Source organism: Coregonus clupeaformis, chromosome 15, assembly GCF_020615455.1.
Source record: "Coregonus clupeaformis isolate EN_2021a chromosome 15, ASM2061545v1, whole genome shotgun sequence".
Classification (NCBI taxonomy): Eukaryota; Metazoa; Chordata; class Actinopteri; order Salmoniformes; family Salmonidae; genus Coregonus; species Coregonus clupeaformis.
Genome location: NC_059206.1, coordinates 64831588 through 64849087, shown reverse-complemented (window position 1 = coordinate 64849087; position 17500 = coordinate 64831588). Strand labels below are relative to the sequence as shown.

The following is a 17500-nucleotide window of genomic DNA, read 5'->3' as shown; positions in this document are numbered from 1 at the left end:
AAGGACATTCAGAGACTTGTCCCGAAGCCACTCCTGCGTTGCCTTGGCTTAGGGTCGTTGTTCTGTTGGAAGGTGAACCTCCTGAGGTCCTGAGCGCACTGTAGCAGGTTTTCATCAAGGATTTCTCTGTACTTTGCTCTGTTCATATTTCCCTCGATCCTAACTAGTCTCCCAGTCCCTGCCGCTGAAAAACATCCCCCCAGCATGATGCTGCCACTACCATGCTTCACCGTAGGGATGGTGCCAGGTTTCTTCCAGATGTGACGCTTGGCATTCAATCTTGGTTTCATCAGACCAGAGAATCTTGTTTCTCATGGTCTGAGAGTCTTTAGGTGCCTTTTGGCAAACTCCAAGCTCGTTGTCATGTGCCTTTTACTGAGGAGTGGCTTCTGTCTGGCCACTCCACCATAAAGGCCTGATTGGTGGAGTGCTGCAGAGATGGTTGTCCTTCTGGAAGGTTTTCCCATCTCCACAGAGGAACTCTGGAGCTTTGTCAGAGTGACCATTGGGTTATTGGTCACCTCTCTGACCAAGGCCCTTCTTCCCCGATTGCTCAGTTTGGCTCTAGGAAGAGTCTTGGTGGTTCCAAACTTCTTCCATTTAAGAATGATGGAGGCCACTGTGTTCTTGGAGACCTTCAATGCTGCAGACATTTTTTGGTACCCTTCCCCAGATCTGTGCCTCGACACAATCCTGTCTCGGAGCTCTACGGACAAATCCTTTGACCTCACGGCTTGGTTTTTGCTCTGACATGCACTGTCAACTGTGGGACCTTATATAGACAGGTGTGTGCCTTTCCAAATCATGTCTAATAAATTGAATTTACCACAGGTGGACTCCAATCAAGTTGTAGAAACATCTCAAGGATGATCAACAGAAACAGGATGTACCTGAGCTCAATTTCGAGTCTCATAGCAAAGGGTCTGAATACTTATGTAAATAAGATATTTCTGTTTTTATTGTTTATACATTTGCAAAAATGTCAAAAAATCTGTTTTCACTTTGTCATTATGGGGTATTGTGGGTAGATTGATGAGGGGGAAAAAATATTGAATCCATTTTAGAATAAGCCTGTAACGTAACAAAATGTGGAAAAAGTCAAGGGGTCTGAATACTTTCCGAATGCACTGTACATACACACACATTCACACACACACACACACACACACACACACACGTTAAATATGAAGGAGGGATACACAGAGATGTATGCACACACACACACACACACACACACACACACACACACACACGTCATGGAGACTAACCGACAAACAGTACTATGACTCACAGTATCGAAGCACATCATACTGAAACATCCTCTACAGAATGTAGCCTACAACATGTACCAAAACCATTTCTCATCTATTTTGAACATATGGAAATAACTATATATATCCAATCCATTATCTACCTTACATCAGAGAAGATGCAGTTCTGTGTGGCATCAACAACACCAAGGTTGTGGATGTGGGTTCAATTCCCACAGGGACCCACACACACACATAAAGGTTAAATAAACATCCAGGTAAAATGCATCCACTGACTGTACTCTACGTTTCTGTTGATAGAGGCGTCTGCTAAGTGCTATATAAATAAAAAGAACAGGAAGGAGGAGGTCATGCGGGCGTTTTAAAGGGTTCATTTCTAATCCATGGCCTCTAAAGAAGGGGATCTAGTCTGCATCCCAAATGGCACCCTATTCCCTCTATAGTGCACTACTGTTAACCAGAGCCCTGTGGACCCTGGGACTCAGCCAGTGATTTATTGAGCTTCTCCAATGATCCGTCTGTCCAGCCTGTAGATGCGGTGCAGAATGGTTAATGTAGGATAGGATAGGGTCAGCATTACCACTGCAGCTTGACTGTGCATTTTTAATGACAATGAATATTTCACCTGCCCCCCCCACTGTCCTCTCTTTAATTTAAGATTCCATTTGGAACCTACGGAACCTTGGAACAGAACCTTGGGCAGGCTATTCTTTCACCAGGAATGAACAGTGTTTTAACCTGCCAGGGAAGGGAGGGGGGACCGCCACACAAGGATAGGGACTCTGTTAGAACAAACTGATAAATGAATCCGAATGTTGAAAGAAAAGTTTATTTTGGCAGAGAAAAGAGGAGGAGGAGGAGGAAGAGGAGGAAGAGGAGGAGGAGGAGGAAGAGGCAGAGGAAGAGGAGGAGGAGGAGGAAGAGGATTAGGTCAGAGGAAGAGGAGGAGGAGGATTAGGTCAGAGGAGGAGGAAGAGGAGGATTAGGTCAGAGGAGGAGGAAGAGGAGGAGGAAGAGGATGAGGAAGAGGAGGGGGAAGAGGAGGATTAGGTCAGAGGAGGAGGAAGAGGAAGAGGAGGAGGAGGTGGAGGAGGAGGAGAAGGAGGAGGGAGGATTAGGTCAGAGGAGGAGGAAGAGGAGGAGGAGGGGGAGGATTAGGTCAGAGGAGGAGGAGGAGGAGAAGGAGGAGGAGGAGGATTAGGTCAGAGGAGGAGGAGGAGGAGGAGGAGGGGGAGGATTAGGTCAGAGGAGGAGGAGGAGGAGGAGGAGGAGGAAGAGAGGGAAGTCTAACTGCCATCAAGGATATTTTGAGTTTTCATTTCTCTCTCTTCTTCCTCTTGTCTAATTCTATTTCAGGGTTTTGCTGCTGTCTTCCTCTGAAGTGCTCTTTCAAGCCCCTCAAACATGATCTTGCATCTGCATGTGAGCATTAGATTTAAACCCACAATTAATCTCAAACTTTCATACTTCAACAGAAAGATTAAAACGTCTCAGAAGGTCTTGTATTGGACGAGAGACCACCGACGTAGACCTAAAAAGCCAAACATTTTCAGAGGCAACTGCCGAGTGACTGAACTAGCCCTTAATTAAGGTCTTCTTGACAAACGAGCACCATTTATAAAAGCCCTGTTTTAACATATTAGTCCTTATATTTATGAGACAGGGCTGGGAAGGGTTATGACATAGCCCCTCTAGTAATTTAATAGGATCTCTATGGCTGGGAAGGGCATGAAAGTGAATTCTATATCTACCCATTGCCTCTTTCTAATTCATTTCTAATTTCATTATTAGGAAAAGTAATATGTATTTTAAATCTGGATGAGACTTTATAGAATGGTGAGGAGGAGGAGTTTACCATGGTGAGGAGGAGGAGTCTACGTGGTGAGGAGGAGGAGTCTACGTGGTGAGGAGGAGGAGTCTACAGTGGTGAGGAGGAGGAGTCTACCGTGGTGAGGAGGAGGAGTCTACCGTGGTGAGAAGGAGGAGTCTACCGTGGTGAGGAGGAGGAGTCTACCGTGGTGAGAAGGAGGAGTCTACCATGATGAGGAGGAGGAGTCTACCGTGGTGAGGAGGAGGAGTCTACCATGGTGAGGAGGAGGAGTCTACCGTGTTGAGGAGGAGGAGTCTACCATGGTGAGGAGGAGGAGTCTACCGTGTCCGGAAGAGACTTCCCATTTAGTTTCTGTATTCAGGGTTCACTTAAACATTGTTTTAAGCCTTGTTTTACTATTCACAGTTACAGCTGATCTCGGGAATGTATCGATTCGCTCTCCTTAAATATAAGTCATCTGATTTATTCGTTTAAGTCTCTGAATTGTTTAATCAAACTTTTCACCGCCAGCTCCTGATATTAGGGCATAAAAACTACAATCTGAATTAGCTTAGTGGGCCCGAGCTCGTTTTCCCCGGTTTTCCCTAGCTAAACTAGCTGGCTAAACTAGCTGGCTAAACTAGCTGGCTAGCTGAACTATGCTAGTTTTTGTCCTCATTGCCAAACTTCACAAATACTGCCCCCTCAACTTCAAAAGTTAAAAACTACAATCACGTAACTAAGATATTTGCTGGAAACAAAAACTTAAAAATTATGTATTGCTTCATTGTTTTGTTGAATAGTCATGACTGGTTTGAGATATCTGTCGCACAAGACGTATGTGGCAGGGTCTACAGACAATCACGGACTACAAAAGGAAAACCAGCCACGTCGCCGACACCGACGTCTCACTTCCAGACAAGCTAAACACCTTCTTCACCCACTTTTGAGGATAACACAGTGCCACCGACGCGGCCCACTACCAAGGACTGTGGGCTCTCCTTCTCCGTAGCCGACGTGAGTAAGACATTTAAGCATGTTAACCCTCGCAAGGCTGCCGGCCCAGACCGTATCCCTAGCCGCGTCCTCAGCGCATGCGCAGACCAGCTGGCTGGTGTGTTTATGGACATATTCAATATCTCCCTTTCCCAGTCTGCTGTTCCCACATGCTTCAAGATGGCCACCATTGTTCCTGTACCCAAGAAAGCAAAGGTAACTGAACTAAATGACTATCGCCCTGTAGCACTCACCTCTGTCATCATGAAGTGCTTTGAGAGACTAGTCAAGGATCATATCACCTCTACCTTACCTGTCACCCTAGACCCACTTCAATTTGCTTACCGCCCCAATACATCCACAGATTATGCAATCGCCATCACACTGCACACTGCCCTATCCCATCTGGACAAGAGGAATACCTATGTAAGAATGCTGTTCATTGACTATAGCTCAGCGTTCAACACCATAGGTAGGAAACAACATCTCCACTTCGCTGATCCTCAATACTGGGGCCCCACAAGGGTGCGTGCTCAGCCCCCCCCCCTGTACTCCCTGTTCACCCATGACTGCGTGGCCAAGCACACCTCCAACTCCATCATCAAGTTTGCAGATGACACAACAGTAGTAGGCTTGATTACCAACAATGATGAGACCGCCTACAGGGAGGAGGTGAGGGCTCTGGGAGTGTGGTGCCAGGAAAATAACCTCTCACTCAACATCAACAAAACAAAGGAGATGATCGTGGACTTCAGGAAACAGCAGAGGGTGCACCCCCCTATTCACATCAACGGGACCGCAGTGGAGAAGGTGGAAAGCTTCAAGTTCCTTGGCGTACACATCACTGACAAACTGAAATGGTCCACCCACCCAGACAGTGTGGTGAAGAAGGAGCAACAGAGCCTCTTCAACCTCAGGAGGCTGAATACATTTGTCTTGGCACCTAAAACCCTCACAAACCTTTACAGATGCACAATTGAGAGCATCCTGTCGGGCTGTATCATCGCCTGGTATGGCAACTGCACCGCCCGCAACCGCAGGGCTCTCCACAGGGTGGTGCGGTCTGCCGAACGCATTACCGTGGGCAAACTACCCGCCCTCCAGGACACATACAGCACCCGATGTCAGAGGAAGGCCAAAAAGATAATCAAGGACATCAACCACCCGAGCCACTGCCTGTTCACCCCGCTATCATCCAGAAGGCGAGGTCAGTACAGGTGCATCAAAGCTGGGACCGAGAGAATGAAAAACAGCTTCTATATCAAGGCCATCAGACTGTTAAATAGCCATCAGTAGCACATTAGAGACTGCTGCTGCCTATTGAAATCACTGACCACTTTAAGAAATGGAACACTAGTCACTTTAATAATGTTTACATATCTTGCACTACTCATCTCATATGTGTATACTGTATTCTATAATATTCTACTGTATCTTAGTCCATGTCGCTCTGTCATTGCTTGTCCATATATGTATATATTCTTAAATTCCATTCCTTACTTATATTTATGTGTATTGGGTATATGTTGTGAAATTGTTAGATATAACTTGTTAGATATTACTGCACTGTCGGAGCTAGAAGCACAACCATTTCGCTACACCCGCTATAACATCTGCTAAACACGTGTATGTGACAAATAACATTTGATTTGATTTGATTTGTAAGACGACGGAGGCGGCGAAGGACATCATTGCTACTTAACGCGGGTCCAAGTTCAGTTTTGAGATTTCTCCGGCGCCATTGGCGTAGGGTTAGCTGGACGTTTCTGACTGGTCTTAGGAACTGTGACAACGGGTAGCCACTCCCCCCTTGGCTCCATGGGATATGTAGTGATTTTGCCAACACAGCCAGATACGTACACAGTCTTGTACCCTTAAAATTTTTTAAACTGACCATCGTATTTGTTGTTAATATAATGACTAATCCAGGAGTCACGAGTTATCTGACATGAGAAAACTTTAGAAAATAGCAACTCTACAGATCGCAGATGACTACAATGAATGGCTAAATGACTTCGGGACACAAAGGGTCCGCAGAGCTCCTCCTCCTCACCACTCTATAGGCTTTGTAGCACCGTGGACCAGGCAGGGGAGAGGAACGGTCATAACAGATCTATGTTATGACATATCTATGTCTCAACAGATCTATGTCAGAACAGATCTATGTCAGAACAGATCTATGTCCTATTAACAGATTTATGTCATTTAAACAGATCTATGTCCTAATAGATCTATATCCTAATAGATATATGTCATATTAACATATCTATGTCCTAATAGATCTATGTCCTAACAGATCTATGTCATATTAACATATCTATGTCCTAATAGATCTATGTCCTAACAGATCTATGTCATATTAACATATCTATGTCCTAATAGATCTATATCCTAATAGATATATGTCATATTAACATATCTATGTCCTAATAGATCTATATCCTAATAGATCTATGTCATATTAACATATCTATGTCCTAATAGATCTATATCCTAATAGATATATGTCATATTAACATATCTATGTCCTAATAGATCTATATCCTAATAGATCTATGTCATATTAACATATCTATGTCCTAATAGATCTATATCCTAATAGATCTATGTCATATTAACATATCTATGTCCTAATAGATCTATATCCTAATAGATATATGTCATATTAACATATCTATGTCCTAATAGATCTATATCCTAATAGATCTATGTCATATTAACATATCTATGTCCTAATAGATCTATATCCTAATAGATCTATGTCATATTAACATATCTATGTCCTAATAGATCTATGTCATATTAACAGATCTATGTCCTAATAGATCTATATCCTAATAGATCTATGTCATATTAACATATCTATGTCCTAATAGATCTATGTCATATTAACAGATCTATGTCCTAATAGATCTATATCCTAATAGATCTATGTCATATTAACAGATCTATGTCCTAACAGATCTATGTCCCAACAGATGGTTCTGTGATTAAGCCACACACTCCAGATGAATAACCTTGGCTGAGACTTGAAGATGTGCATCAGCTCCTTGTCTTGTGACGTGGAGGAGACCCAGCTTCAGGTTTATGACTGAATGTAGTTCAGAATGTAACACTGTGTAAATAAGTAATGCTGTGTTGATATATCTATTGAACGTACAAAAAGGACAAATTAATGTTGTAGGTAGGACAAATGAGTTGGCTAAAGTACAAACTTTCTGGCGTCCAGGCTGAGTGAAAACAGAGAGAACAGAGACGTATGTCCTATCTCCCAATAGTCATTTCAGGTCTAGAGACAGAGAACAGAGACGTATGTCCTATCTCCCAATAGTCATATCAGGTCTAGAGACAGAGAACAGAGACGTATGTCCTATCTCCCAATAGTCATATCAGGTCTAGAGACAGAGAACAGAGAATTATGTCCTATCTCCCAATAGTCATATCAGGTCTAGAGACAGAGAACAGAGACTCTAAGGGGTTTGAGCAGAAAGAACAGTGACTGGTGGAAAGTGGTTTGAAGCAGAGCGAGCAGAGAGAGCAGAGAGAGTAGAGAGAGTAGAGAAACTTACCTTGGTTACACAGAGAGCCACAGAATCCTGACAGACACTCACAGTGCCCTGCGATGTGGTGACAGGGACCATCGCTGTGGATACACTGAGGACAGGACTGACTGCAGCGCTGACCATAGAACCCTGGAGAACAGACTTAAAACACAGAGGACAGGGTAAGACGGGACTGACTGCAGCGCTGGCCATAGAACCCTGGAGAACAGACTGAAAACCCAGGGGACAGGGTAAGACGGGACTGACTGCAGCGCTGGCCATAGAACCCTGGAGAACAGACTGAAAACCCAGAGGACAGGGTGAGACGGGACAGGACTGACTGCAGCGCTGGCCATAGAACCCTGGAGAACAGGCTGAAAACACAGGGGACAGGGTGAGTGGGTGTGTGTGTAGGTGTGTGTTGTGTGTGTGTGTGGGGGGGTGTATGTGTGTACTTAATTTCTGAGACAACCACGGATACAAAGCTAAGACACTACCAGAACTACCGGACACTTCCGGACACTACCGGACACTTCAGGACACTACCGGACACTACCAGAACTACCGGACACTACCGGACACTACCAGAACTACCGGACACTTCCGGACACTTCCGGACACTACCGGACACTACCGGACACTTCCGGACACTACCGGACACTTCCGGACACTACACACCAAAGATAACATTAAACACTCAAACTCTCATGGCATTTCCTATTTCCAATTTCTCCTCTCCTCTCCTCTCCTCTCCTCTCCTCTCCTCTCCTCTCCTCTCCTCTCCTCTCCTCTCCTCTCCTCTCCTCTCCACCTCCTCTCCCTTCCTCTCCTCTCCTCTCCTCTCCTCTCCTCTCCTCTCCTCTCCTCTCCTCTCCTCTCCCTCCTCTCCTCTCCTCTCCTCTCCTCTCCTCTCCTCCTCTCCTCTCCTCTCCCTCCTCTCCTCCTCCCTCCTCCTCTCCTCTCCCCTCCCCTCCTCTCCTCTCCTCTCCCTCTCCTCTCCTCTCCTCTCCTCTCCTCTCCTCTCCTCTCCTCTCCTCTCCTCTCCTCTCCTCTCCTCTCCTCTCCGTTCCTCTTTCAGGTTCACATGAGGTAAAGTCTGAAGCCAGGGAAGAAAAACACTTTGACAACCCACTCTGCCCTCTATTGTAATCCTCTGTACTGAAGGAACAGAACACTTAGTTAGCTTAGCTTTGTCCTCCTTCACTGAGGCTGCCAGCATCCCAAATGGCACTATAGTGCACTATATAGGGCCCATTGGGTATAGTGCACTATATAGGGCCCATTGGGTATAGTGCACTATATAGGGCCCATTGGGTATTGTGCACTATATAGGGAATAGGGTGCCATTGGGGACGCAACCTGTGCCACTCAGGCCATATGTCTTCCTTAAGCTCTTAATTAGTTTGCATTGATGTTTCTCTAAGTGGTGAGAGGAGGGGTTTACAGGTCAGACTGATGTTTCCTTCCTGCTCTGTCTCAGTGTAATGAGAGGAGGGGTTTACAGGTCAGACTGATGTTTCCTTCCTGCTCTGTCTCAGTGTAATGAGAGGAGGGGTTTACAGGTCAGACTGATGTTTCCTTCCTGCTCTGTCTCAGTGTAATGAGAGGAGGGGTTTACAGGTCAGACTGATGTTTCCTTCCTGCTCTGTCTCAGTGTAATGAGAGGAGGGGTTTACAGGTCAGACTGATGTTTCCTTCCTGCTCTGTCTCAGTGTAATGAGAGGAGGGGTTTACAGGTCAGACTGATGTTTCCTTCCTGCTCTGTCTCAGTGTAATGAGAGGAGGGGTTTACAGGTCAGACTGATGTTTCCTTCCTGCTCTGTCTCAGTGTAATGAGAGGAGGGGTTTACAGGTCAGACAAATGTACGTAGGCTCACACACACACAGACATTTACGTAGGCTCACACACACAGACATTTACGTAGGCTCACACACACATAAGTATATGTAGGAACACATATGCAAATACACACATGTCAGAGAGGCCATTTCACTTCACTAGCTGCTGATTATATAGTGTGTGTGTGTGTGTGTGTGTGTGTGTGTGTGTGTGTGTGTGTGTGTGTGTGTGTGTGTGTGTGTGTGTGTGTGCAGGCGTATGTGCGTGTGGGTTGTTGTTCTCTTACTGCGTCTGCAGGAGGTGCCTCTGTATCCGGGAGCACACACACACGTTCCGTCCTCTGGTGAGCAGGAGCCTCCGTTCTCACAGGTACAGGAGTAGGAGCAGTCTGGGCCCCATCGGCCCTCCACACACACACCGTCACAGTGCACACCTGGAGGGGCCAGGAAACACAGGGATACCGCTCAGTAACTAATCTGGGGCCTCCACACCTGGAGGGGCCAGGAAACACAGGGATACCACTCAGTAACTAATCTGGGGCCTCCACACCTGGAGGGGCCAGGAAACACAGGGATACCGCTCAGTAACTAATCTGGGGCCTCCACACCTGGAGGGGCCAGAAAATACAGGGATACCGCTCAGTAACTAATCTGTGGCCTCCAGACCTGGAGGGGCCAGGAAATACAGGGATACCGCTCAGTAACTAATCTGTGGCCTCCACACCTGGAGGGGCCAGGAAATACAGGGATACCGCTCAGTAACTAATCTGTGGCCTCCACGGCTGTGAGAAGAGATTACCCAGCAACTAACTCTATACACTATCGTTTCTAAAGGATTTGTGAATGGAAGAGAGAGAAAGAGTGAAAGAAAGAGAGATAGATAGCTTTTCCTCCTTCCTCTTCCCTCTTCCCTCTGAGTTGGGAGAACGGTAGAGTCCCAGGGAGAGATGGAGAGTTGGGAGAACGGTAGAGTCCCAGGGAGAGATGGAGAGTTGGGAGAACGGTAGAGTCCCAGGGAGAGATGGAGAGTTGGGAGAACGGTAGAGTCCCAGGGAGAGATGGAGAGTTGGGAGAACGGTAGAGTCCCAGGGAGAGATGGAGAGTTTGGAGAAAGGTAGAGTCCCAGGGAGAGATGGAGAGTTGGGAGAAAGGTAGGGTCCCAGGGAGAGATGGAGAGTTGGGAGAACGGTAGAGTCCCAGGGAGAGATGGAGAGTTGGGAGAACGGTAGAGTCCCAGGGAGAGATGGAGAGTTGGGAGAACGGTAGAGTCCCAGGGAGAGATGGAGAGTTGGGAGAACGGTAGAGTCCCAGGGAGAGATGGAGAGTTGGGAGAACGGTAGAGTCCCAGGGAGAGATGGAGAGTTGGGAGAACGGTAGAGTCCCAGGGAGAGATGGAGAGTTGGGAGAACGGTAGAGTCCCAGGGAGAGATGGAGAGTTTGGAGAAAGGTAGAGTCCCAGGGAGAGATGGAGAGTTGGGAGAAAGGTAGAGTCCCAGGGAGAGATGGAGAGTTGGGAGAACGGTAGAGTCCCAGGGAGAGATGGAGAGTTGGGAGAACGGTAGAGTCCCAGGGAGAGATGGAGAGTTGGGAGAACGGTAGAGTCCCAGGGAGAGATGGAGAGTTGGGAGAACGGTAGAGTCCCAGGGAGAGATGGAGAGTTGGGAGAACGGTAGAGTCCCAGGGAGAGATGGCGTGTGTGTGTGTGTGTGTGTGTGTGTGTGTGTGTGTGTGTGTGTGTGTGTGTTGAGGGAAAGTAGTCCGTCTCAGCAGGACTGGGTTGATGAACTGAGTACTCACTGGGGATTCAACTAGAAGAGAGTCCATAGGTCTAACACACACACACACTCCTGAAACTCCCAGAAGTCCACACTCTTTCAAGCTGTCCCCTCTGTTCCACACTCATTAGAAGTTGCTCTGACAGAACAGAGAGAGAATATGTGAGTGGGCTTCAGCCATTATAACGTCATTAATAAAACAGATCTGTCCATAACCTGCTGGGTCTATGAAGACCAGATGAATCTAGTCTGGAACTCCTACGTACTGCAGAGATGAGGTGGAGGGATGGAGGGAGAGATGGAGGGATGGAGGGAGAGATGGAGGGATGGGTAGAGAGATGGAGGGATGGGTAGAGAGATGGAGGGATGGAGGGAGAGATGGAGGGATGGGTAGAGAGATGGAGGGATGGGTAGAGAGATGGAGGGATGGGTAGAGAGATGGAGGGATAGAGGGAGAGATGGAGGGATAGAGGGAGAGATGGAGGGATAGAGACCATCCATAATAACATAATAACAGTACTCAGATAGACCATCCATAATGACAGTACTCAGATAGACCATCCATAATGACAGTACTCAGACAGACCATCCATAATAACAGTACTCAGATAGACCATCCATAATAACAGTACTCAGATAGACCATCCATAATAACAGTACTCAGATAGACCATCCATAATAACAGTACTCAGACAGACCATCCATAATAACAGTACTCAGATAGACCATCCATAATGACAGTACTCAGACTGACCATCCATAATGACAGTACTCAGACAGACCATCCATAATAACAGTACTCAGATAGACCATCCATAATGATAGTACTCAGATAGACCATCCATAATGACAGTACTCAGACAGACCATCCATAATAACATAATAACAGTACTCAGACAGACCATCCATAATAACAGTATTCAGACAGACCATCCATAATAACATAATAACAGTACTCAGACAGACCATCCATAATAACATAATAACAGTACTCAGACATACCATCCATAATAACAGTACTCAGACATACCATCCATAATAACAGTACTCAGACAGACCGTCCATAATAACAGTACTCAGATAGACCATCCATAATGACAGTACTCAGATAGACCATCCATAATAACAGTATTCAGATAGACCATCCATAATGACAGTACTCAGATAGACCATCCATAATAACATAATAACAGTACTCAGACAGACCATCCATAATGACAGTACTCAGACAGACCATCCATAATAACATAATAACAGTACTCAGACAGACCATCCATAATAACATAATAACAGTACTCAGACATACCATCCATAATAACAGTACTCAGACAGACCATCCATAATAACATAATAACAGTACTCAGACAGACCATCCATAATAACAGTACTCAGACAGACCATCCATAATAACAGTACTCAGATAGACCATCCATAATAACAGTACTCAGATAGACTATCCATAATAACAGTACTCAGATAGACTATCCATAATGACCACACTCAGAGAGCTCTTTCACAGAACAGGCAGTGATCTTCTGCTGAATCTCATACAATATATTTTTGTTTATGCTGTCTGCCATTGGAAAACCTTGAAGGCTTCTCACTGCGGGAAAAACAACAAAAAACATGTTCATGTTAATTCATTTAAAATGTCACACCTAAGCACAGTGCATTTCACCAAAGGGGGGTAGTCTTTAACTTTTAAACAGCTTTGCTATCCAATGCAAAAACTTTCCATTCCAAAAATTCCTCTTTCTTCCTCCGTAATGTTATCGTCCTATACCCATCTAGCCCTACCGGGTGTCTCTTCAGGCATTGTCTTTGGACAGCCCATCACTCAGGACCCCAGTGTGTCAATTACATCCAGAGTAGAGAAGAGAACCATCCTGTCAGTTGTATTCCAGGCATGAATCAGCCCTGTGGTCACAGCTTCACCTCAGTCTGTCATTATACTGCAGCCATTCCCCGTTGTGATTCTAAACGCCCAGAGATGACCCTATCCTGACCCTGTCCCTGTCCCCCCATACAGCAGTCCTAATGGTAGCCAGAGAGGGACAGGGAGAGCAAACACACACACACACCAGTGTGGAGCAGGGACCCTCTGACGTACCATGCAGTCCTATAGCACACGGCACTGTGCAGGACAGGGAGCTTCTATCTCCACCTCTCCTCTCCACCTCTCTACCTCCTCTCTCCACCTCCTCTCCTCTGTTCTCTTCTCCTCCCCTCTCCTCTGTTCTCTTCTCCTCTTCTCTCCACCTCTCTCCTCTCCTATCTCTCCACCTCTCTACCTCCTCTCTCCACCTCCTCTCCTCTGTTCTCTTCTCCTCCCCTCTCCACCTATTTCCTCTCATCTACTCTCCTCTCTCCTCTCCTCTCTCTCTCCTCATCTCCTCTTCTCCTCTCCACCTCTCATCTCCTCTCCTCTCCACCTCCTCTCCTCCACTCTTATCCACCTCTCTTCTCCCTCATCCATTAGTCATTCAGCAGATAATCATCTTTCTCATGATCCTAAACCTCCTTCACCCTCAAACGCTGTGACTTTGACATCAGAGCGACCAGCCTCATCAGACCGTCCGGGATTCTTAAAAAAAAAAAAAAAATTACATTATTTAGCAGACGCTCTTATCCAGAGCGACTTACATGAGCAATTAGGGTTAAGTGCCTTGCTTAAGGGCACATCGACAGATTTTTCACCTAGTCGGCTCGGGGATTAGAACCAGCGACCTTTCGGTTACTGGCACAACGCTCTTACCCACTAAGCTACCTGCCGCCCGATTCTCATTCTTTACTGTGACTCTGACTGAAACCCTGCAGAGTCTCATGATGATGTAATGGACAGACTGACGGCAATCTATTATTATTGTTATTATTATTATTATTATTATTATTATTATTATTATGATGTAATGTAAGGGACTGGAGGTATGTGTATGTACATTGTTAATGAAATTACTAAAACATTACTAATAGGTGTGTGTGGTGAATTGGGAAAATTACATTTACATTTTAGTCATTTAGCAGACGCTCTTATCCAGAGCGACTTACAGTTAGTGAGTGCATACATTTTTTTTCATACTGGTCCCCCGTGGGAATCGAACCCACAACCCTGGCGTTGCAAACGCCATGCTCTACCAACTGAGCTACATCCCTGCCGGCCATTCCCTCCCCTACCCTGGACGACGCTGGGCCAATTGTGCGCCGCCCCATGGGTCTCCCGGTCGCGGCCGGCTACGACAGAGCCTGGATTCGAACCAGAATCTCTAGTGGCACAGCTAGCACTGTGATGCAGTGCCTTAGACCACTGCGCCACTCGGGAGGCCAAAACCAAAACTGGTTGAAGCCGTGCAGCTGGAGGTTGTGTGGTGGATCCTGTAAATAATCAACAATGTAGCTCTCGCAACTCATTTTGCACCCATCACATGGTGAAATATTTAGGCTCTATGTGGAAGTCCACAAGACGACCAAAGGACATGAAACTGAGACTACAGCCAATGCTAAGCTACAGGACTGTTTTGCTAGCAAAGACTGGAACATGTTCTGGGATTCTTCAGATAGCATTGAGGAGTACACCACATCAGTCACTGGCTTTCATCAATAAGTGCATCGATGACGTCGTCCCCACAGTGACCGTACGTACATACCCCAACCAGAAGCCATGGATTACAGGCAACATCGGCACTGAGCTAAAGGGTAGAGCTGCCGCTTTCAAGGAGCGGGACTCTAACCCGGACACGTATAAGAAATCCCGCTATGCCCTCCGACGAACCATCAAACAGGCAAAGAGTCAGTACAGGACTAAGATTGAATCGTACTACACCGGCTCTGACGCTCGTCAGATGTGGCAGGGCTTGTAAACTATTACAGACTACAAAGGGAAGCACAGCCGCAAGCTGCCCAGTGACACAAGACTTCCAGACGAGCTAAACCACTTCTATGCTCACTTCGAAGCAAGCAACACTGACGCATGCATGAGAGCACCAGCTGATCCGGATGACAATGTGAGTAAGACTTTTAAGCAGGTCAACATTCACAAAGCCGCAGGGTCAGACGGATTACCAGGATGTGTACTCTGAGCATGTGCTAACCAACTGGCAAGTGTCTTCACTGACATTTTCAACATGTCCCTGACTGAGTCTGTAATACCAACATGTTTCAAGCAGACCACCATAGTCCCCGTGCCCAAGGACACTAAGATAACCTGCCTAAATGACTACCGACCCGTAGCACTGACGTCTGTAGCCATGAAGTGCTTTGAAAGGCTGGTCATGGCTCACATCAACACCATTATCCCAGAAACCCTAGACCCACTCCAATTTGCATACCGCCCCAACAGATCCACAGATGATGCAATCTCTATTGCACTCCACACTGCCCTTTCCCACCTGGACAAGAGCAACACCTACGTGAGAATGCTATTAATTGACTACAGCTCAGCATTCAACACCATAGTGCCCTCAAAGCTCATCACTAAGCTAAGGATCCTGGGATTAAACACCTCCCTCTGCAACTGGATCCTGGACTTCCTGACGGGCCGCCCCAAGTGGTAAGGGTAGGTAACAACACATCTGCCACACTGATCCTCAACACGGGGGCCCCTCAGGGGTGCGTGCTCAGTCCCCTCCTGTACTCCCTGTTCACCCATGACTGCATGGCCAAGCACGATTCCAACACCATCATTAAGTTTGCTGACAACACAACAGTGGTAGGCCTGATCACCGACAACGATGAGACAGCCTATAGGGAGGAGGTCAGAGACCTGGCCGTGTGGTGCCAGGATAACAACCTCTCCCTCAACGTGACCAAGACAAAGGAGATGATTGTGGACTACAGGAAAAGAAAGAGGACTGAGCACGCCCCCGTTCTCATCGACGGGGCTGTAGTGGAACAGGTTGAGAGCTTCAAGTTCCTTGGAGTCCACATCACCAACAAACTATTATGGTCCAAACACACCAAGAGAGTCGTGAAGAGGGTACGACAAAGCCTATTCCCCCTCAGGAGACTGAAAAGATTTGGCATGGGTCCTCAGATCCTCAAAAAATTATACAGCTGCACCATCGAGAGCATCCTGACTGGTTGCATCACCGCCTGGTATGGCAACTGCTCGGCCTCCGACCGCAAGGCACTACAGAGGGTAGTGCGTACGGCCCAGGACATCACTGGGGCCAAGCTTCCTGCCATCCAGGACCTCTATACCAGGCGGTGTCAGAGAAAGGCCCTCAAAATTGTCAAAGACTCCAGCCACCCTAGTCATAGACTGTTCTCTCTGCTACCGCACGGCAAGCGGTACCGGAGTGCCAAGTCTAGGTCCAAAAGACTTCTCAACAGCTTCTACCCCCAAGCAATAAGACTCCTGAACAGCTAATCATGGCTACCCGAACTATTTGCACTGCCCCCCCACCCCCACCCCATCTTTTTACGCTGCTGCTACTCTGTTAATTATTTATACATAGTCACTTTAACTCTACCCACATGTACATATTACCTCAATTACCTCAACTAGCTGGTGCCCCCGGACATTGACTCTGCACCGGTACCCCCCTGTATATATAGCCTCCCTACTGTTATTTTATTTTACTTCTGCTCTTTTTTTCTCAACACTTTTTTGTTGTTGTTTTATTTAACTTTTTTTTATTACAAAATAAATCCATTGTTGGTTAAGGGCTGTAAGCATTTCACTGTAATGTCTACACCTGTTGTATTCGGCGCATGTGGCCAATACAATTTGATTTGATTTGATTTGATTTGATCATATCCAAAACCACAAGCATCACAATAATCATGTACATTACTTGATATTCTAAAACATATTTAGTAATTACATTGAAGAGAAATTAACGGATCAGCAGAACAGCCAATCAAATACTACTCCAAATCGAAATTGCATAAATCATTTGTACAGTATTTACATTTTTGCGCAAACATTCGTCCTTTGATATAATGAATGTATCGATTTTCTCTCTGTGAAGTTTCTAGAAAGTAGTGTAACTAGTCTCAATGTTCTGACTCTGTAATGTCCCCCTCGGGCACTGAATTAAGAAGCATCTTCCATATTCATCAGATTTCATATTGATCATAGTCCACTTTCTCAGCTACAGATGGTTAATTTGTGGATTAAATTCAAACCAGTATCTTTATTCAAGTGAACATGAAGATAAACAAAAAATGCAAGTTATATGACAATGTCTGTACGTTGTCAAAAGAGCACAACATTAGCTAGACTGTAGGGAGTACTACTTCCTGACTCACCAGTCCATCCAGCCAGAC

General features: G+C 46.2%; 1 protein-coding gene across 1 annotated transcript in view; it reads right to left on the bottom strand.

The window, feature by feature from the left end:
• The window catches only part of LOC121546369 (multiple epidermal growth factor-like domains protein 11), a 245795-nt gene that overhangs the window by 15479 nt on the left and 212816 nt on the right, over positions 1 to 17500 (bottom strand). The window contains exons 14-16 of the mRNA XM_045225292.1: positions 17483 to 17500; positions 9746 to 9892; positions 7647 to 7781 (exon numbers count right to left, since the gene is read on the bottom strand). The exon at positions 17483 to 17500 is cut by the window's right edge and continues 85 nt beyond it. Of these exons, the coding sequence (XP_045081227.1) occupies positions 7647 to 7781; positions 9746 to 9892; positions 17483 to 17500 (300 nt within the window). The remainder of the gene's footprint in view (positions 1 to 7646; positions 7782 to 9745; positions 9893 to 17482) is intronic.